Source organism: Megascapheus bottae, chromosome 35, assembly GCF_031878675.1.
Source record: "Megascapheus bottae isolate mThoBot1 chromosome 35, mThoBot2.hap1, whole genome shotgun sequence".
In the NCBI taxonomy this organism is placed as follows: Eukaryota; Metazoa; Chordata; class Mammalia; order Rodentia; family Geomyidae; genus Megascapheus; species Megascapheus bottae.
Window position 1 is genome coordinate 1,553,814 of NC_143543.1, and position 20,582 is coordinate 1,574,395.

Consider the following 20,582-nt stretch of genomic DNA (forward strand, 5'->3'; position numbering starts at 1 on the left):
GGCCGCCAGGAAGAAAGCCAGACACCCGCCGCTTCCGCCCCGCATTCGCTAGAGCCGCCCGGGGGACCTCGGCAGGCAGCATGGAGGCAGCGGGGCGGCTCGTGGTGGTGGGCGGCGGCATCGCGGGCGTCACGTGTGCGGAGCAGGTACGGCGGGCGGGGAGGAGGGCGGCTCCGCGCCGGCCGCCGCCCTCCGGCTCCCCACCGACCCCCGGAACCGCGGAGGTCAGGGCCCGGAAGTCTCCCCGGACCCCGCCCCCCGGGGCACTTCCGGCGCGGGCCACGCCCCCTCCCCGAGGCTCCGCCCTCCTCGGGTCAGGGTGGGCGGCGCGCTGGCTGGCGATGGCTTTCCTGGGCCTGGTGGGTGGGGCCTGGGAGGTTCCATGTCCTAACTTGTGAGGATTGGGAGGAAAATCCAAAGCAGGCTGGGTCCGATAGACAGACAGACACACAGACAGACAGACACACAGACAGACACAGACACACAGACAGACACAGACAGACACACACAGACAGACACACACAGACAGACAGACACACAGACAGACACAGACACACAGACAGACACAGACAGACACAGACAGACAGACACACACAGACAGACACAGACAGACAGCTGGATAGATACCTAGATAGATAGATACCTAAATAGATAGATACCTAGATACCTAGATACATAGATAGATAGATAGATAGATAGATACATACATACATACATACATACATACATAGATAAATACATAGATACATAGATACATACATAGATAGATAGATACCTAGATAGGTAGATAGATAGATAGATAGATAGATAGATAGATAGATAGATAGATAGATAGATATAGATGATGGATACTAGATAATGATGGTTAGATAGATAATAGATCATAGACAGTTAGATAATGGATAGAAGATAATATATGGATAGATAATAGTTGGATAGATAGATGGATAATAGATAATAGATGGTTAGATAGATGATAGATGGTTAGATGATAAATAGATAATAATAGCTAAATAGATGGTAGATAATAGATAAATAGATTTTTTTTTTTTGCCAGTCCTGGGCTTGAGCTCAGGGCCTGAGCACTGTCCTTGGGTTTTCCCAAGGCTAGAACTCTACCACTTGAGCCACAGCACCACTTCTAGCTTTTTTCTATGTATGTGGTACCAAGGAATTGAACCCGGGTCTTCATGCATGCTAGGCAAGCACTCTACCACTAGGCCAAACTCCCAGTCCAGAAAGAGTTTTTTAATATGATTTTTCTTGTCCAGGAGACCTTTGTTAAACGTTTACTAGAAACATACCGTTCATTTTGTCCGTGTAAGAGTTTATACCAGTGGCTCACACCTGCCATCTCACCTCAGGAGGCTGAGGTCTGAGGATCTCGGTTCAAAGCCAGCTCTGGAAAGAAAGTCTGTGAGACGCTCATCTCCAGTGAACCACCAGAAAACTGGAAATGGCGCTGTGGCTCAAGTGGTAGAGCGCCAGCCTTGAGTGAAAGAAGCTCAGGGACAGCGCCCAGGCCCTGAGTTCAAACCCTAGAGCAGGCACACACATGTGGACACACACACAGTTTGGTTGTTCATTTTCCAGCCCTGGGGCTTGGACTCAGAGCCTGAGCACTGCCCTTGGGTTTTCTCAAGGCTACAGTTCTACCACTTGAGCCACAGCACCACTTCGGGCTTTTTCTGGGTATGTGGCACCGAGGAATCGAACCCAGGGCTTCATGCATGCTAGGCAAGCACTCTACCACTAGGCCACACTCCTGCCCCCCCCTTCCCACCCCCCGTCATTCTCACAGCAAATCCTAAGGTTGTCACATCCCCCCCCCTTTTAAGCTGGCTGTTAACTTTCCATCAGAGGAGATTCTTCTCATCACAGCTTCTCCTGTCATTAAAGCAGTGACAAACTTCAAGCAGGTAAGGACCTTTGTGTCACACCATGAGTAATCATTTGCATATGAATGTAATATGCTGCAAGTATCAACGTGCAGAACATTTAGGATAATATATAAATATCGTATATATTAAATATTGCACGCTGTCACACAGCTGCCTCAGGAGCCTTTAGCTCCTTGTGTATTTGCCATCCTTGTGTCGTGCCCAGGAAATGCAAAGCTGATTCTGGTCATAACTGGGGTTTGGGGTTTTTTGTTTTGTTTTTCCATCTCTGTTTTACCACCTCTTCCCATCTTGTCATCCAGGTTTCCAAGATCCTGGAAGAGTTCGACGTGGAAGAACAGCCCAGCGCCGTGTTGGAAAAGCGCTTTCCCAACATCACTATTGTGGAGTCGGCGGTGAGGCAGCTGAAGAGCGAGGAGCGAGTGAGTCATTCATTCATTCATCCATCCATTCATTCATTCCTGTGACCACCATCCTTCCTCTCCAGAGGAGAGACGGTGGCTTGAACCCCATGCTCAGACGGCTGCCAAACCTGTGCATGGGGTCAGAGAAGACGCCACTGAGCAGCTGTGTGTGTCTGTGTGTCCCAGTGTGTCCTCACGGAAGACGGCGGCCGGCACGCGTACAAGAAACTGTGCCTGTGCACGGGGGCCAAGCCGAAGCTGATACGCGCGGGAAGCCCATACGTGCTGGGAATCCGAGACACCGACAGCGCACAGGTGAGGGTACTGCAACCCGTGGACGGGAGGGAATGCAAGGACAGGTGATGCTGCCCAGAAAGGAATGGACTCCTTACCTGGCTCTCGGAACCGACCCTCTGAGCCTCGCCTCCACCACAGAAACACATTCACAATTCAGACCCGGGGACGGGACGGATGCCGTTCTTCTTCCCATTCCACCTCGTGCACTGCCAGAACATGACCACGGGAGCCTCGTGCTCCAAGCACCGGGAGACCACTTCAGACCCTGGGCCACCCCTCTCCCTTCTCTCTGATGTAGGAGTTTCAGAAGCGGCTCACCGACGCCAGGAGAATCGTGGTGGTGGGGAACGGAGGCATTGCACTGGAGCTGGTGTGAGTACACGCTCGCCCGCGTCATCAGACGGTCTCGTGATGAAGACGGCCGTGGGGGGACTCCTGCTTTAGAGGCGGGGGCCGGGTGGGAGGCTGCAGGGGGGGGACCAGGAGGAAGAGGAGGCAGGGCCACAAGCTGCCATCTTGGTTTGCAGTTGGCTCGTGGGCCCAACCAAGAATTCTCTGCTTAGCCAAAGCAGAACCCGCATGCTGGTATGTCAAAACTAAGCCACAGCCTCACGTTCACATTCCTCAAGAGTATGCTTAACTCTAAATTGGAAATATACATATATATATATAATCCAAAATGTTTACTGTATAACACATATTACAATGTAATTCTTATGATATATAATAACATTCTCATCTACGGTACGTATAACAAAATATATAAGTATTTTTGTGAACTATAATATAGTTTGCTTCTATACATTTAGTTATGTAGTTTATGTAGTTATATATAAGTGATTATGTTAACATATATAAATACTATATAATATATAGCATAGATGTAATTGTGCAGTTATATTACCATACATGCTATACAATGCACAGTATTACATGTGATACTACAGACTATACATGCTATACATTGTAGATAGTATTATAGGCTGCATGTAATACTATATACAATTACTATATACAATTGTATATAATTCTTTATACAATGATATGGTGTATATAATTCAGTACCATGGAGGGAAAGAGAAAGAGAGAAGGGGTGGGAGAGGGAAAGGGAGATTGGAGAGAGTTCCAGCTCTTGCTGCAGCTGTCTTTCCTAACTTGCCTTCCCGCTGGCTCCAGGGCAGAGGGGTTGTTGGAAGGAAACTGTGGTTGTTTGAAGATCGGAGATTTCTTTCTCCCTGGACTTCGGGAATGAGTCCCGGGGACTGAACCAGCCGTGCTTTCCAGGTATGAGGTGGAAGGCTGCCAGGTCATTTGGGCGATTAAGGACCAAGCCATTGGCAACACGTTTTTCGACGCTGGGGCAGCAGAGTTCTTGACTTCCAAGCTCAATTCTGGAAAGCCAGAGGCGAAACTTGTGCAGAAACGAACTCGGTACACAACTGAAGGTAAAGGAAAAAAAACCCTGAGAGGGCTGGGAGAATAGTCTAGTGGTAGAGTGCTGGCCTAGCATGTACCAAGACCTGGGTTCGATTCCTCAGTACCACGTACATAGAAGAAGCTGGGAGTGGTGCTATGACTCAGATAGTAGAGCGCTAGCCTTGAGAAAACCCAAAGACAGTGCTCAGGTTCTAAGTTCAAGCCCCAGTCCACACACACACACACACACACACACACACACACACACACACACAGAATAACGAGCAGAATCACTAACTCGAGTTCGTGTCTTCAGGGAAGCCAAAGGAAGCGGGCAGGAAAGCCAGAGCTGATGCAGCGGGCAGCGCCTTAGGACCGGATTGGCACGAAGGCCTGACTCTCAGAGGAACAGGACAGGTGAGTTTTCCTTGGCAGCGCACACATCTAAATCCCGAACCATTTACCAGAGACGCCCCAAGAATGGACGACCGCTGGACGCAGACCCGAGCGTTAGGGTGGCCGTCCCAGCCGTGTCCAAACCTCCCCCCGCTCCCCAGGGCTGTGCCCGCAACACACCCCTCCTTCCCAAAGGCCACTTCCGGTGTGTGCGTCACCTGCTGGAAGCCTTATGACACACAATGTCATGATGACACGCACAGCAAGGCAACAGTGTGTGACATGATCATCGCATTGACGTGTCACATGACATGTAAATGGTGCCACACGCGTGACATTGTGCCAAGCGGTAATTGGACCTGTTGCATCAGGCAGTGAGACAATTAGGACGTGAATGACATGCGTGATATGGCATGTGCAAGGTAATCATGACAGTAAGCACATAACTCATTTGCTTAGATAGTTTAATGTTTTTACATTATTATTTTTTGTCAGTCATGGGGCTTGAACTCTGGGCCTGGGCATTGTCCCTGAGCTCTTTAGCTCGAAGCTAGAGCTCTACCACTTTAAGTAAAATAACAATAATAATAATAAATAATCTATCCTATTTAAGGACTGTAAGAATTAAAATATACTATGTTGCTTTCTTCTGTGGCTTCTTCTTCTTTTGTTTCCTTACTTATTCATTTTTTTTTTTTAAATGCCAGTCCTGGGTCTTGAACTCGGGGCCTGGGCGCTGTCCCTGAGCTCTTTTTCACTCAAAGCTGGAGCTCTACCACTTGAGCCACTTCTGGTTTTCTCAAGGTTCCTTGAAGATGAGACAGTAAAGACACAGAGGTAATTCCACGTGGCGGTACTGCAGGGCAGACTGCCGGCAAGGTCTCCCGTGGGTTTCCCACTGTAACATCTTTGGCGCTTTACCATCAAACCTTAAAGAGACCCGACGGTGTCCCTGCTGCCTGGCTTGTGTGCAAGTGCAAATGACTCAGGATGGTGGGAATTCCTGCCCCTTTCCTCCATTCCCCAGACCTAATGGCCCTATTTGGGGGTCTAGAGCGCCTCCCTTTCATACAGAGCTGCTTTCCCCCTCTTTCCAGGTGCTGTCCCTCGTGCGTGGCGTTGTCCGTGGAAGAACTGTGGTGACCACACGTGTGGTTTCTCGTGTGCTCGTGTCTTGTAGTGTTCCCGGAATGTTCACATCGAGACCACCTGCGAGGTGAAGGAGGTGTATTTGCAGGAGGAATTTCGGGTTCTAGAGAAAGAGCCCTGGGCCTTTCCAAGAGACCGCCACGGACAGTCCACCACGAGGGAGCACGGTGAGCAGAGACAGGACAGACAGAGCACGAGCTGGAGCCAGCCACCATCCCTGCAACCGCAGCCGCTCTCCATCCGGGGAGGCCGGGAGCTGGGGATGCTGGTTCAAAGACAGCCTGGCCAGAAAACCAAAGTGTAGAATCAGAGCTGAGGCTCGGGAAGGTAAAACACCCGCCTCGAGGGGTCAAAGCTCAAGGACCGCGCCCAGGCCCTGAGTTCAAGCCCTAGTACCATTCTTTCAGAGGACTTCTGACCTCACCCCGGCCCTGAGCTCCTCCTGCAGTGTCCACGTAATTCCGTGGCTGTGGGGGCTTTGCTTCGAGAGCTCCGCGTTGATGCTCTTTTCCCTGTGAAGAGTCGTGGCCTGTGTACGTGGAACTGACCAATGGCAAGATCTACGGCTGTGACTTCATCGTCAGCGCCACAGGCGTCCTTCCCAACACAGAGCCCTTCCTTCGGGGAAACCAGGTGAGCTCTGACCCGGCCACCGTGGCCTTGGTGGCCTGGGCAGCCTCGGATCCTCAGACCACCCCAGACCCCACCTCCGGGTCACACGATCGGGGCTAGTCAGTGGCTGAACCCCTCTCGTGAATTCTCCAAATTACAGAAGGCTGGTAGAGGGCTCGCCTAGCATGCACGCAGCCCTGGGTTCGATTCCTCAGTACCACACACACTGAAAAAGCCCCGAGTGACACTGGCTCAAGTGGTAGAGAACCAGCCTTGAGCAAAAGAAGCTTAGGGACAGCACCCAGGCCCTGAGTTCAAGCCCTGGGACTGGCCAAAAAAATCCCAGAAAGTTGTAGAGATGCTTGTGGGTTTTATTTTGTTTTATTCTTCTAGTGCTTAGCTGATAACCGTCACGCGTGTTCTGGCCTGGCGCGGGTGTTGCTCATGTATGTAGCCCCAGCCAGTCAGGAGGCTGAGAGCTGAGATCAAAGCCAGAAGCAGAAGTGTGGCTCAAACGCTAGAGTGCCAGCCTGGAGCACAAAGAAGCTCACACAGCACCCAGGCCCTGAGTTCTAGCCCTGGACCAATCTAAAGGAATGAATGATGTGCCATGTCCTTGTAATTACCATATGGTTATGGTTTCCACGTTTCTGCCTATACTGGACGTTCAACTCGGGACCTCATGCTCTCTTGAGCCACACCTCCAGACTGGCATTGCGCTTGTTATGTTGGAGGTGACTCACAGGCTTTCTCTGCAGCCTGGCTCTGAACTTTGATCATCAGGTCTCAGCCTCCTGAGTAGCTCAGATTTGAGCCCTGAACCATCAGCGCTTGGCTGATAATTACCGAGTATTTTTGATTTTTTTTTTTTCTGTCGGTCATGGGTCTTGAACTCCGGGCCTGGGCACTGTCGCTGAGCTTCTTTAGCTCAAGGCTGGCGCTCTACCACTTGAACCACAGCTCCATTTCCGGCTTTTTGCTGGTTCATGGGAGATCAGAGTCTCACACTTTCCTGCTTTGAACCCTGACCCTCAGCTCCCAGCTTCCTGAGTAGCTAGAATGACAGGCGTGAGCCGTCCGTGCCCGGCTGGCCCGGGAAGCTCAGGAAGAACAGAAAGGGCTTCCTTTTAGTTTGATGTAGGAGAAGATGGAGGCCTGAGAGTGGATGACCACATGCATACATCTCTCCCCGACATCTACGCCGCCGGAGACATCTGCACGGCGTCTTGGCGACCCAGTCCCGTCTGGCAGCAGGTGAGCCCCACGACAGAGCGTCTCCTCATCTCATCCCAGGGGACAGGAGTTACTTCTGTCCCCAAATTTGGCATTGATCGTTTCCTTCAGGATGAGAATGCCCTGGCTGAATTCTTGGCATGAGGTTACGTTTTTCCCCCCCAGTGGTTATTCCCACCGTGGCAGGCACGGGATGCTTTGTTTACGATCTACATCTGACTGCCACTAACCACACGTAATATAAATTAAAACTAAATCTTGCCAGATCGGGCGCTGGTGGCAGGTTCGAGACCAGCCTCTCACCTCCATTGAAAACAAGAAGTGGAGCTGTGGCTCAAGTGGTAGAACGCCAGCCTTGAGCAGAAGCAGCTCAGGGACAGTGCCCAGGCCCTAAGTCCAAGTCCTAGGATTGGCACGCTAATAATAATAATAATTAATAACACTATTGTGTTTCCTCAGATGAGGCTGTGGACCCAGGCGAGACAGATGGGCTGGTACGCGGCCAAGTGCATGGCGGCGGACATTCTGGGAGAGTCTATTGACATGGATTTCAGCTTTGAGCTGTTTGCACACGTAACGAAATTTTTCAACTATAAGGTAATTAACCAGTCAGTTACTGTGTGTCCTTGGCAGTCCCCTGGGACTGATCGCGTTAATTCCCTCACTCCAGCGTCATTTCTCTCCATCGTGTCATGCCACGCAGGAGGCTGAGATCTGAGGATCCCAATTTGACCCCAATCCAGGCAGACAAAGCAGAGACTCGTCTCTTATTTAGCCAGTAAAGAGCTGGAAATGTGGTTCAAGTGATACGGCGCCACCTTTGAGGTTTTGAGAAACCTAAAGGACAGCACCCAGGCCCTGAGTTCAAACTCCAGGACCGTAAACACACACAGAAGGGTTAATGTTCTCATTTCTCGTGAATCAGTTTCTCATACTGAAATTCCTATTTGGAGTTATTACACTGACACTATCTCAAGGGAAAAAAGGTCTCTCTCCAGATTGTTTCCTGGTGATTTTTTTTTTTTTTTTTGCCATTCTCAGAGCTTGAACTCAGGGCCTGAACACTGCCCTTGGGCTTTCTCAAGACCTAGAGTTCTCCCACTTGAGCAATTGAATCTGGGTCTTTGTGCATGCCAAGCACTCTACCACTAGGCCACACTCTCGGCCCCAGGTGTGGCTTTCAGGGAAACCAGGAACCCAAGAAGTAAATGAAGGCTTTGATCCAACTTAATCTTCTTTGCATTACTGCAAGACAGGACTCCCCCCCGCCCCCATGAACTATCTAGGTTCCTTATTAAATCTTGACGCTCAGTCAAGGATATAATTCACATTCTCTTCATGTGTGGGTATGTGAAGTGCTCATTGAGATGTCACATTCTCCCGGTACATGTCACGTTAGAAATAGCCATCGTTAATCTATTAGCAGCTATTATTATGTTAGATATTTACATATTCGTATAACACACATCAATGTGTTATTGTGAGGCAAGTTGGTCCGTAGAACGGATACTCACTCAAGCGCTTTCTTGCCCTTCTCGCCGAGGGGTGCCATGTTGGGTTCTGCTCGCTGGTCCCGTGAGTACACGGCAGTGTCACCCACCACGGCTCTCCTCCTCCTCTCCCCTGCTAGGTTGTCTTGCTGGGGAAATACAACGCGCAAGGCCTGGGCGCAGACCACGAGTTAATGCTGCGGTGCACGCGTGGACTGGAGTACGTGAAGGCCGTCGTGCAGAACGGGCGGATGGTGGGTGCCGTGCTTATTGGGGAAACAGACTTGGAGGAGACGTTTGAAAACTTAATTTTAAACCAAATGGACCTGTCGGCGTACGGAGCAGACCTCCTGGATCCCAGCGTCGACATCGAAGATTATTTTGACTAGCGCGGGAGTGTCTTGAAGAGCCACGGGAAGTCGCCAGCGAGCACGAAAATCCCAGGGCAGGACGGGAACGGTTCTGATTTAATGGCAGCCACAAATGCAGAAGTGAGGATGATGTAGCTGGAAAATATGAATAGAAAGACAACGCCTAAAATCCGTTTAAATCATTTATTGAAGGCTATCTTATTCTAACAACAACTAAATTGACCACTAGGTAGAGAAATCTTTCATCACCCCTTGTTCCTATTGAAAACTCAAAAATCTCACTTCAGAATTCATTCAAGTGCGTTCAGCTTTGCCAAAAGCACTCGGTGCAGATCCACTCTGACCGAAGCAGCAAAACCAAGCTCCCATTTGGAACGCTTGGAGTTGATTTAAATAAAGAGGCTGGAGCACGTTGTTAACGCTGTTTGCACTGACGCCTTGTTTGTCTGTAGTTGAATTATGGCTTCTTTTTTTTAACCATCACTGGTGGTGAGCCTGAGTGTTCTGTCAGAAGATAACTGCTCACTGGTGACACACGCCTGGCATCCAGCCACTGGGAGACTGAGATCCAACAATCCCCATTCGAAACCACACACATGTAATCCTTGAGGCTCTTACCTTTGATCAGCCACCAAAAAGCTAGACCGGTAGGCGTGGCTCACCGGCCACCGGCCACGTGAAAACGTGGACCGAGAATGTGAGGCTCTGGGTTCGAGACCCAGTACCCGCACCCAGAAGAAGAAAGGGGATTACAAGTTGCATCGAATGTAAAAATACAGTAACATACATGGTGACCTAAAGAGCCTTCGAGAGTCCTAGCAAGCCACTCTCTTAATAGTTCACATAGGCAGGATTTATTTTTCCCCTGATCCACTCTGTAAAATTATGTAATTCGTGGAGTCCAGCTTCCCACGGACTGAGTTCTCGAATCTGTAGATAGGTGCAGTTAAGGAAAGCGTGCAAATGGAACACAGGCCAGCAACCATGTCCTGGTCCCCACGAGGGTGCCTCAGGCATCGTTGAGCTTCCTCTTCTTGGCCCCGGAGCTCCGAGGACCAGCCTGCGGACGTGTGCGTGCCACCTCCTGGAACTTGCCTGAAGTGTTCATTTCACCAGCGCCTTCAGACTGGCATGTTTTTGATGACTCCGCCTATAAGAAAATACCAAGACAACATAGTAGCCTCTTAGCTCAGAACAGTGCCCCAGCCCTGAGTTCAAGCCCCACAACCAATAGATGGATGGATAAAAGGGGGGAAGGAGGAAGGGTGGGAGGGAATTCTTCCATTTTAACAGGTAGGCAATGTTGGTGTTCCATGAGGCGACTGGAAATTCTTCATTTCATACTGAGAATCCAGAGAAATAAAATGGCGCGCCCTCTCTCTCTCGGGGCACAGGGATCCAGATGCTGTGGGTACAGGGGTGAGGATGGAATATCTGCTGTCGGTTACCCTGAGGCAGCCGGCCGAGGCCTTCTGTGCCTGCATGGCGATGACATGAGTCTTGCTGCTCAAGAGATTCGCTTTGGGCCCCACTTTCAAATACGAGATGGTGGCGTACGCCGTGAAGCTGTAGTCCTCCCTGCACAGGCAGGAAACAGTCAGACCACCACAGAGTCACTGCAAGCAAACTGCCACAAGCCCTTCCCAGAGGATAATCCACATTCAGGGGCGGCAGGATGCGGGGGACTCCCGCCTGTCACCCCAGCTCCTCAGGAGGCTGAGATCTGAGGATCACGGGTTCAAAGCCAGCCCGGGCAGGAAAGTCCAGGAGACTCTGATCTCCAGTGAACCACCAGAAAACCAGACGTGGAGCTGTGGCTCAAGTGGTGGAGAACCAGCCTTGAGCACAAAAATCAAGCATAGCCCAAAGCCCTTAGTTCAAAACTCAACACCCGCACCAAACACACAAAAATGATACAAATAGTTCTTTCACTACTAGAACTCGAACCCAGGGTCACACGCATGCTAAGCAAGCCTTGAATCGTTTGAGCTACACTTGCAACCCTTTTGACAGTATTATTCTTGGCAGCACTGGGGTTAGAACCATGAATCACGTCACGTCCTTTCCCATTTACTTTTTCGGTTATGCTTTTTTTTTTTTGCTCGGAGCCAGTCTCAATTGATAAAAAAACCTCCTCCTACCTCTGCCTCTAGTGTAGCTGGGATGAAAGCCGAGCCACATCCCTTCCTCTCTTGTTGGTTGAAATCATGTCTCCTAACTCCCCACCCCAGGCTGGCCTCAAATTATGATCCTTCCCATCTCTGCCTCCCCCCAGCTGAGATTCTAGGTAAATGCCACCATGTCCAACTCAAATATAATCTTGGTTTTGTTTTTTGTTTTTTAATTTAAAGCATTTAGAAAAGAAACTAAATTGTAGGAGTCTGTGCTAAGAATATTTCGTGATAGGCTTTCCTATTTTATGCATTGACTTGTTTTGATAGAATCAAACAATGGAAAGTTTTGTACTTTCCTGATGTATGGTGGTTAATTAACGCTTGGGTTTTTCCAATCACTTCCTATCGTATTTAAAAACAGACATAAAAGAACTTGGAGGCCACGTTCTGCTACAATTCATTCTAAAACAGGAAACCCTCATATTTCCATTTTGCCAATACTAGGTTTGAACTCGGGGCCTGGGGGCTGTCCCTGAGCTTCTTTCCCTCCAGGCTGGTGCTCTACCACTTGAGCCACAGCTCCACGTCTGGTTTTCTGGTGAGAAGAGTCTCATGGAGTTTCCCGCCCGGGCTGGCTTTGAACCGGGATCCTCAGATCTCGGCGGACAGGCGTGCCTGGGACTCACCTAAGGTACTGGCAAAGCAGCAGGTGTGCCACGATCCTCTCCATCTCCCCCCGGGAAAGCGCGGGGGCCGTGAGGCCTGGAGCCCTCAGCTTGGCGGGTCCCTTGCCGGCCCAGGAGTCCAGGAGCTTGAGTGGCGTGAGTTTCTCCCCCAGCGCCTCCGCGTGCCGCAGGATCTGGAGCAGCTGTCTGCAGTGCTCCGCCACGTCCTTCTCTTCCAGGGCTGCAGGGACAGGCTGGCTGGGAGCATGCGCGGCTGAAACTGCCTCATCAGCCCGAGGCACCCTAAATGTGTGTGTGCACATGCGCACCAGGACTTGAACTCAAGGCCTCAGGCTCCCTCCCTTGGCTTTGTCACTCAAGGCTGGTGCTCTACCATTTGAGCCACGCCTCCGTTTTCTGCTTGGTTGATGGTTCCTTGGAGATAAGGGTGTCACGGGCTCTTCTTGCCTCGTGGGCTTTGAACCACAAACGTGAGATCGCAGCCTCCTGAGTAGCTGGGATTTTATCATGTAGCAGCTTATGGTATGTATTTTTATGTTTATCTATGTGAACACATGCAGTGTGTGTGGTGATTAAATATAGCCATTTAGTATTGATATTTATGCATATTAGGTAGTATTCCTAATATATTTGAATACTTTTATGTCAATTACTTTTTGGGTCAGTCCTGGGTCTTGAACTGAGGGCCTGGGCGCTATCCCTCAGCTCTTTGGCTCAAGGCTGGACAGCAGTGGAAACGGAGGGGGGGAACATGTCTGTGTGACTTGGTCGTTTCAATTTGTTCAGAAGTCTGCACTGTTTTTGACTGTGGGAAAGGCAAGCAGAGACCGCATGTCTCCCGGGTTTCCGTCCCCACGGGTCTCTTGGGTTCCATCCCCACGTGTGTCCCGCCCGCCAACCCCGCAGTCCAGCTGTGCACATGCGCCCGGGAAAGGGTCCCTGGCAGCACACTTACCGATGTCTTTACAGCAGCTGTCACACATTCTGTTGCACGCATCTGAGTCCCACACCTCATCAAAGTGCTCAGCAATGCACACGCGGCGACACCTGCGGACAAGACGCACAAGTCTGCGTGGAATCATCTGGTCCAGTGTGAAGAAACGTGGCTGGGGCCCCACGCCTGTCGTGTCAGCTCCTCAGGGGGCCGAGATCCCGAGGATCGGGGTTCCAGGCCAGCTGGGGGCAGAAATACCCAGGAGATTCTGAGTCATCTCCACCGAATCACCAAAAAGGCTGGAAGTGGAGCTGTGGCTCAAGGAACTAACAGCCTGGAACAGAAGAAAATTCCCAGAGTGCCAGGTCCTGAGTTCAAATCTCAGTACTGGTACCAAAAAACAGACAGATAAAGCAAATGAAAGGCAGGCGTGTGGCTTACGTGCTTATGTTAAGGCAGTAAGATACCATCTCGTACAGCTTCTGCTGCCCGACGTTCTCCATAACCACCATGGAGCTGATTCGGAATATATCCCCGAAGCCGTAGTACAGGATGCAGTCAGCTCTGCCGTCGTCTCGGCCTGTGGGGCGACAAAGCTGGAAATGGCCTAACTATGTCAGGAAACGGTAACAGGAAAACAGCATCGAGAGGCTGGCTCCCGCCTGTCAGCCCAGCTCCTCAGGAGGCTGAGATCTGAGGATCACAGGTTCAAAGCCAGCCTGGGCAGGAAAGTCCAGGAGACTCTGATCGCCAATGAACCACCGCAAAACCAGACGTGGAGCTGTGGTTCAAGGGGTAGAGCGCCAAGCCTGGAGGGAAAGGAGCTCAGGGACCGCACCCAGGCCCTGAGTTCAAGACCCAGGACTGACAACATACCTGCTCGTCCACTTTCTTGGTAGTAATTCTCCATGGATTTGCTCATCGAGTGATGAATCACAAACCTCACGTCTGCCTTGTCAATTCCCATGCCAAACGCCACGGTGGCCACCACTACCTAAAAAGGACGAGCGTTAGTGGTCATGGAGGTTCTGTGGGAAAGGCGTTTCCACGGCTGGGGAGGGGGGCTTACCTGGAGTTGGCCGGCTGCCCATCTCGTATGGACCTTCGTCTTGTCCTCTGCCTCCATGTTGGCATGGTAGGCGCCTGCGCGAATCCCCAGCTTCTGCAAACTGATGGTGACCTGCTCCGAGTCCTTCTGTGAGAAACAGTACACGATTCCTGCAGGGAGACGGACGGGGATTCTTTCAAGATCCAGATCCAGGATGGGGGGTTGTTTTGTTGAGAATAAGAGTCTCAGCTACCAAAAAAGGCTGAAATCTGAGGATCTTGGTTCAAAGCCAGCCTGGGCAGACAAGTAAATCCAAGAGACTCTTATGGCCAATGAATTCATAAAAAGCTGGATGTAGAAAGCAGCTTACACGGTAGAGTGCCAGCCTGGAGGAAAAGGCTCAGGGTCAGAGCCCAGGCCCCGAGTTCAAATCCCAGGACAGCAAACAAAAATACAGGAGAGGAACGAAGGGGAGAAAAGGAAGAACTGGAAAATAGATAAAGCCAAAGCCATTAGTCAAATCTTGACTCCTGGCTCTGACTTGGACAGGTGCCACCTCTGGTGTGTAAACTGATGAAGTCACATCATTTTTCACCCACCATCAGTTATGACTTTCAGGCATTAAGCCATTCCAGCAGTGTAATGATCAGAGTATTATTCTTTCTGGAAAGTTCTCTCACCCTCCCTAAGGCTGGTTTATTTAGTTAGTTAAGTTACCTGACTGTCCCTTGTATCTGCCATTAATGAGTTTTACGATGTCTTCAATGAACTCCTCTGTGTTTGAGGGTTTCTGACGAACCTATTAAAAAACAAACACAGTCTTAGGGCCTCAGCCAGACAGTGGTACCTCAGGCCCGTTATCCCAGCTCCTCGGGAGGCTGAGATCTTAGGATGACGGTTCAAAGCCAGCCCGGGCAGGAAAGTCCAGGAGACTCTGATCTCCAGTGAACCACCAGAAAACCCGACGTGGAGCTGTGGTTCAAGGGGTAGAGCGCCAGCCTGGAGGGAAAGAAGCTCAGGGACAGCGCCCGGGCCCTGAGTTCAAGACCCAGGACCCATAAGACAAACAAACAAAATATATATATATATATATATATATATATATATACACACACACATATATAATCGTGATGATAAAATACCAAGCCGACCTGATGTCCCTTACCTCATAATAAAGGTTGGGACGATTGAAGGAGGCGGTGAAAGTCAGACAGGTTTGCACACATAGGATCTTCTGGGCGTCCTTCAAGACATGCTGCGTGGCAGTGGCGGTCAGGCCCATCAGAGAGGTGTTGGGAAACTGGCGCTTCAAGATCCCCAGGGCCTTGTAATCTGAAACAGGCCAACAATGCGGGGGTGGGAGGGGAGGGTTCCCCATGGATTCAGGGCCACCTGGTGCTCTACCACTTGAGCCACGCCTCCCGTCAGGCATTTTGCCGGTTCGTTGGGACATGGGAAGTCTCCTAAGTTTCCCCCCCTAGGCTGGCTTCCACCACGACCCTCCCCAGTACCCATGAGCCTCAGTGGCACCTCGCCGGACGCACCGGGTCTGAAGTCGTGCCCCCACTGGCTGCAGCAGTGGACCTCGTCCACGGCGACCCGCGTGAATCTCTTGGCCTCGTAGGCCTTCTCCAGTCTCGACATGAACATCTTGCTCTTGGCGATTTTCTCCGGCGTCACGTAAATCAGCTTCAGCTTGGAGCTGGGGTTCACCATCTCGGCGTGAACCCACTTGACGTGCTCCTGAAGACGCCGGTGGACCATGGGGAACGGGGAGGAAAAAATGAGGCTGGGATGGGGGTGTGGCTTATAGTAGAGTGCTTGCTTAGCACGCTGGGAAGCCCTGGGTTCGACTCCTCAGTATGACATACACAGAAAAGAAGCCAGAGGTGGCGCGGTGGCTCAAGTGGTAAAACACTAGACTTGAGTGACAAAGCTGAAAGACAAGACCTAGGCCCTGAGTTCAAGCCCTAGTACTGGAATAGAGGAGAGGGGAGGGGGGCTGATACATCCATAAGCCCTTTGAACTGTTTTGTGGTTTTGGGGGGGTACTAGTCCTGAGTCTTGAACCTCAGGACTCGAATGCTGTCCCTGAGCTTCTTTCCCTCCAGGCTGGCACTCTACCCCTTGAACCACAGCTCCACGTCTGGTTTGCTCATGGTTCACTGGAGATCAGAGTCTCCTGGACTTTCCTGCCCAGGCTGGCTTTGAACTTTGATCCTCAGATCTCGGTCTCCTGAGGGCACCTGGGATGACGGGAGGGGAGCCACCAGCGTTTGGCTTCTTCGATGTCATCCTCTGCCTTGTGGGAGAAACCTGACCAGTTCTCGGCATCTAGACTTTCCTGCTCTCGGGGCTGGGAGTTGCTGAACTCGTTCCCCGACCTGAATGGCGTCCAACCCTCTCTCCTGTAAACCATGAACCTGCTGTGGGAAAAATCCCGACGCCTCTGTCTTCCCGGAGAGTTCAAGTTCAGAACCCTGACGAGCTCTGGGTCCAACCTGCCGGCTTTCCACTGAGTCTACCGAGTCAGCAATCACGACCACCGACTTTAGAAGAAGCATGGCTCAAGTGGTAGAGTGCCAGCCTTGAGGGAAAACACCCAGGGACAGTAGATCTTGAGTTCAAGCCCCTCCTGGCACCAACAGAGAAAAACCCCACCGTAGAACCCAAGAAGCCATTCTTAGCTCATGAGACAGACTGTAAGATACAGATAAAACAGGTGAGAATTTTAACTGCGACACCACTGCACTTGTGTCTCCTACTTCGGTGATGAGCTTAAACGAAGACAAGAATAATCCACAGACAAGTACCTTGGAACTAGAAGCATTTAACATGGTGGCTGATATCCCCAGTTGTTTTAGAACCATTAACTGGTCCTCCATCAGAGAGATCAATGGGCAAATCACCAGGGTAAAACCTAAAAGGAAATCAAAATGGAACTTTAAGCCAGGGGCCAGTGGCTCTGGCCTGTTATCCTAGCTATCCAGGAGGCTGAGATCTGTGGATCATGGTTCAAAGCCAGCCTGAGCAGGAAAGTACAGGAGACTTGTATCTCCCACGAACCAGCAGAAAGCCAGAAGTGGTGCTGTGGTTCAAGTGGTAGAGTGCCAGCCTTGAGAACAAAAGCTCAGGGCGAGCACTTAGGCTCTGAGTTCAAGTTCCAGCACGGGTACAATGTATATTTATAATTAGAGAAATCATTGAATGGAAGATTGTGTACATACCCTCTGAACATACTGCAGGTAACTGGTAACATAAACTCTTTCCTCCTCCGGTTGGCATAAGAAGAAATATTTCCTTGCCAGCCATCGTGACGTTAATGGTTTCAAGCTGAAGGGGTCGGAATTTCTGCAGTTTAAAGACGTTTTTCAGAACATCTTTAACTTTACCCGACCAAGGAAAATCTAGAAGGTGAAAAATCAGAAAGATGAGGAAGACAATCGAGGATCAACTGATCTTCCAATAGATCGCAGTTCAAAGCCAGCCCTGGCAGGAAAACCCATGAGACTGTGATCTCCAAGGAACCCCAGAAAATTGGAGGTGGAGCTGTGGCTCAAGTGGTAGAGTGCCAGCCTTGAACTGAAGAGCTCACGGACCCTGAATTTAAACTCCATGACTAAGCAAACAAAACCAAACAGCCAAGCACCAATGGCTCGTGCCTATAATCCTAACTACCCAGGAGGCTGAGATCTGAGGATCACGGTTCAAACCCAGCCTGGGCAGGAAAGTCCAGGAGACTCTGATCCCCAATTAACTACTCAGAAAAAAGCCAAAAATGGGGCTGCGGCTGAAGAAATAAGAGGGCTAATCTAGAGCGCAAAGAGGCTCAGGGACAGCACCCAGGCCTTGAGTGAAAGCCCCAGGAAAGAAAATGAGACCAACCTTCTTTATTCCAAACAGCAGGGGAAGATTCGCATTCACTGCTTGGTCCAGCATTGGAATCCTGGAGACACTGATTTATTTTCTTGGTCAGGACGGATTTTTTCTGAAGGAGTTCCTGCTGCCTCTCTGTCAGCTCTTGGATTTGAAACTCGATCGCATGTAGCTCATTGGTTACAGAGTCCAGTTCCTCGGTCAGAGCTGTGGGGAAAGGAGAGGAAGTGACTATAGCTTTACATGATGGTAAAAACATCAGGTATAAAAACGTGTGTGTGTGTGCGCACGTGCGTGCACAAATCCTGGGGTTTGAACTCAGGACCTAGACACTATCCCTGGATTTGTGTACAAAACCTGGAGCTTGACTACTTGACCCACAGCTCCACTTCTGGTTTCTTGGGAGTTCATTGGTGGTAGGTCTCACAGGCTTTTTGTGCCCAGGCTGGCTTTGAACTGAGATCGTCAGCCCCCAGCCTCCTGAGTAGCTAGGATGATAGGCGTGAGCCTACCTTAGACTCAGAATTTTTAACCCAAACTTCTTTTTATTGTTGGTTTTTTTTTTAAATCAAATCATAGGATTTGAAATAGAACAGAACAAATTACAGAGGAATTACATGCACTTACCTGAAAGGGATGCCATGCTAAAATGGAATAGGAGATCAAATGTGTTCCTAAGAGATGGAAGGAAAAAAAAAATCATGATAATTAAAAGCAAAACAAAACCAGAAACAGTATACTAGTCCAGTTAGGAATGGAGCTGGATTTTGGAAAAAAGTGTGTAAAGTCACATAAACACATTAAGCGTAATAATGCTTAGGATAATTCAGCTACAAAGAAAGGAAAGAGCAAATATTAACAATTCCACTAGAATATTGTGCGACCCCAGCAAAAGTACACAGTCTGTTTTGCCAGCCATTTTCCTTATCTAAAAACCGGGAACCAGGGACCAGGAGTTAGGCCTAGTGGTAGAGTTGCTTGCCTAGCATGCAGGAAGTCCTGGGTTCGATTCCTCAGTACCACATACACAGAAAAAGCCAGAAGTGGTGCTGTGGCTCAAGTGGTAGAGCTCTAGCCTTGAAAAAGCTCAAGGACAGCGCTCAGGCCCTGAGCTCAAACCCCAGGACTGGCAAAAAAAACCCACAAAAATCGGGATATCACCTAGCTTATGAATCCCCAAGTGGGATAAATGCACTAGTGTAAGTTATAAGTGAGAGACAGGAACTAAGTAAGACATTTCACCAGTTATCAAGCACTAGTTTTTAAGAGTGGTTTGTTTGTTTCGTTTGGGGGCTTGGTGTGTGTGTGTGGGGGGGGGTGTTTGTGTGTACTGGGGCTTGAACTCAAGGGCCTGAGCTCTTCTCACTTGGCTGTTTATTCAAGGTTAGCTCTTGACCACTTGACCCCGAGCCTCCCTCCTGGCCTTCGGGGTGGTTGATTGGAGACAACAGGCTTTCTCCATGGAGGATGCCTGGGGGAGCTCTGAGGCTGGTAGACAGCTGTGCTGTCAGAAGTCTTAAAGCAGCAAAACAAGGGAAAAACAAAATCAAGAGTGACAGCAGTCGTGGGGTGACTGTGGGTGGGGGGGGCAAGGAGAAGATGCTGAGAATAAGAACCAGTGCACGAGGCCCTGACACCGGCCTTGTGAATATGCACCGGACCCCTAAACCCCCACTTAGACCCCAGATTCAGTCACCAGGGCACTGGACCCCTGAACCCTCACTCAGACCCTGGACTCAGTCACCAGGGCAACGAACCCATGAACCCCGACTTAGACCCCAGATTCAGTCACCAGGGCACCAAACCCCTGAACCCCCACTTAGACCCCTGATTCAGTCACTAGGGCACCGGACCCCTGAACCCCCACTCAGACCCCTGATTCAGTTACCAGGGCACCAAACCCCTGAACCCCCACTCAGACCCCGGATTCAGTCACCAGGGCACCAAACCCTTGAACCCCCACTCAGACCCCGAATTCAGTCACCAGGGCACCGGACCCCTGAACCCCCACTTAGACCCCGGATTCAGTCACCAGGGCACTAAACCCCTGAACCCCCACTCAGACCCCGGATTCAGTCACCAGGGCACCGGACCCCTGAACCCCCACTCAGACCCCGGATTCAGTCACCAGGGCACCGGACCCCTGAACCCCCACTCAGACACCGGATTCCGTCACCAGGGCACCAAACCCCTGAACCCCCACTCAGACCCCAGATTCAGTCACCAGGGCACTAAACCCCTGAACCCCCACTCAGACCCCGGAGTCAGTCACCAGGGCACCGGACCCCTGAACCCCCACTCGGACCCCGGATTCAGTCACCAGACCCCTGAACCCCCACTCAGACCCCGGAGTCAGTCACCAGGGCACCAGACCCCTGAACCCCCACTCAGACCCCGGATTCAGTCACCAGGGCACCGGACCCCTGAACCCCCACTCAGACCCCGGATTCCGTCACCAGGGCACCGGACCCCTGAACCCCCACTCAGACCCCGGATTCAGTCACCAGGGCACCAGACCCCTGAACCCCCACTCAGACCCCGGATTCAGTCACCAGGGCACCAAACCCCTGAACCCCCACTCAGACCCCGGATTCAGTCACCAGGGCACCGGACTCCTGAACCCCCACTCAGACCCAGATTCAGTCACCAGGGCAC

The 20,582-nt window shown here is 50.8% G+C and overlaps 2 protein-coding genes across 2 annotated transcripts; one reads left to right on the top strand and one right to left on the bottom strand.

Annotated features, from left to right (window-relative positions):
* On the top strand, positions 1–9,355 carry Pyroxd1 (pyridine nucleotide-disulphide oxidoreductase domain 1). The gene is made up of 12 exons (XM_090324517.1): positions 1–146; positions 1,839–1,919; positions 2,204–2,323; positions 2,492–2,620; positions 2,901–2,974; positions 3,887–4,047; positions 4,335–4,435; positions 5,595–5,730; positions 6,084–6,196; positions 7,307–7,429; positions 7,868–8,005; positions 9,039–9,355. Exons 1-12 carry the CDS (start codon positions 81–83, stop codon positions 9,285–9,287), a joined length of 1,491 nt encoding a protein of 496 aa, XP_090180643.1. The 5' UTR covers positions 1–80; the 3' UTR covers positions 9,288–9,355.
* A 125-nt stretch (positions 9,356–9,480) lies between these two features.
* On the bottom strand, positions 9,481–18,597 carry Recql (RecQ like helicase). The gene is made up of 14 exons (XM_090324518.1): positions 18,555–18,597; positions 17,937–18,134; positions 17,279–17,458; positions 16,865–16,971; positions 15,596–15,794; positions 15,217–15,383; positions 14,769–14,850; positions 14,073–14,221; positions 13,880–13,997; positions 13,445–13,583; positions 13,025–13,116; positions 12,070–12,289; positions 10,718–10,847; positions 9,481–10,419 (listed from the first exon to the last, which is right to left on the bottom strand). The coding sequence occupies exons 1-14, from the start codon at positions 18,568–18,570 to the stop codon at positions 10,279–10,281; spliced, it is 1,938 nt and encodes a 645-aa protein (XP_090180644.1). The 5' UTR covers positions 18,571–18,597; the 3' UTR covers positions 9,481–10,278.
* Between the last annotated feature and the right edge of the window lie 1,985 nt (positions 18,598–20,582).

What these genes read in the sequence shown, in the direction of transcription:
- Pyroxd1 (XM_090324517.1), top strand. Translation starts at nt 81, where the DNA reads ATGGAGGCAGCGGGGCGGCTCGTGGTGGTGGGCGGCGGCATCGCGGGC. An exon ending in GCGTCACGTGTGCGGAGCAG is followed by an intron (nt 147 to 1,838) that starts GTACGGCGGGCG and finishes CCCCCTTTTAAG; the next exon opens with CTGGCTGTTAACTTTCCATC. An exon ending in AACTCGGTACACAACTGAAG is followed by an intron (nt 4,048 to 4,334) that starts GTAAAGGAAAAA and finishes TCGTGTCTTCAG; the next exon opens with GGAAGCCAAAGGAAGCGGGC.
- Recql (XM_090324518.1), bottom strand. An exon ending in GTCCCAACCTTTATTATGAG is followed by an intron (nt 14,851 to 15,216) that starts GTAAGGGACATC and finishes GTTTTTTAATAG; the next exon opens with GTTCGTCAGAAACCCTCAAA. An exon ending in CAGATACAAGGGACAGTCAG is followed by an intron (nt 14,222 to 14,768) that starts GTAACTTAACTA and finishes GTCTCCCTGCAG; the next exon opens with GAATCGTGTACTGTTTCTCA.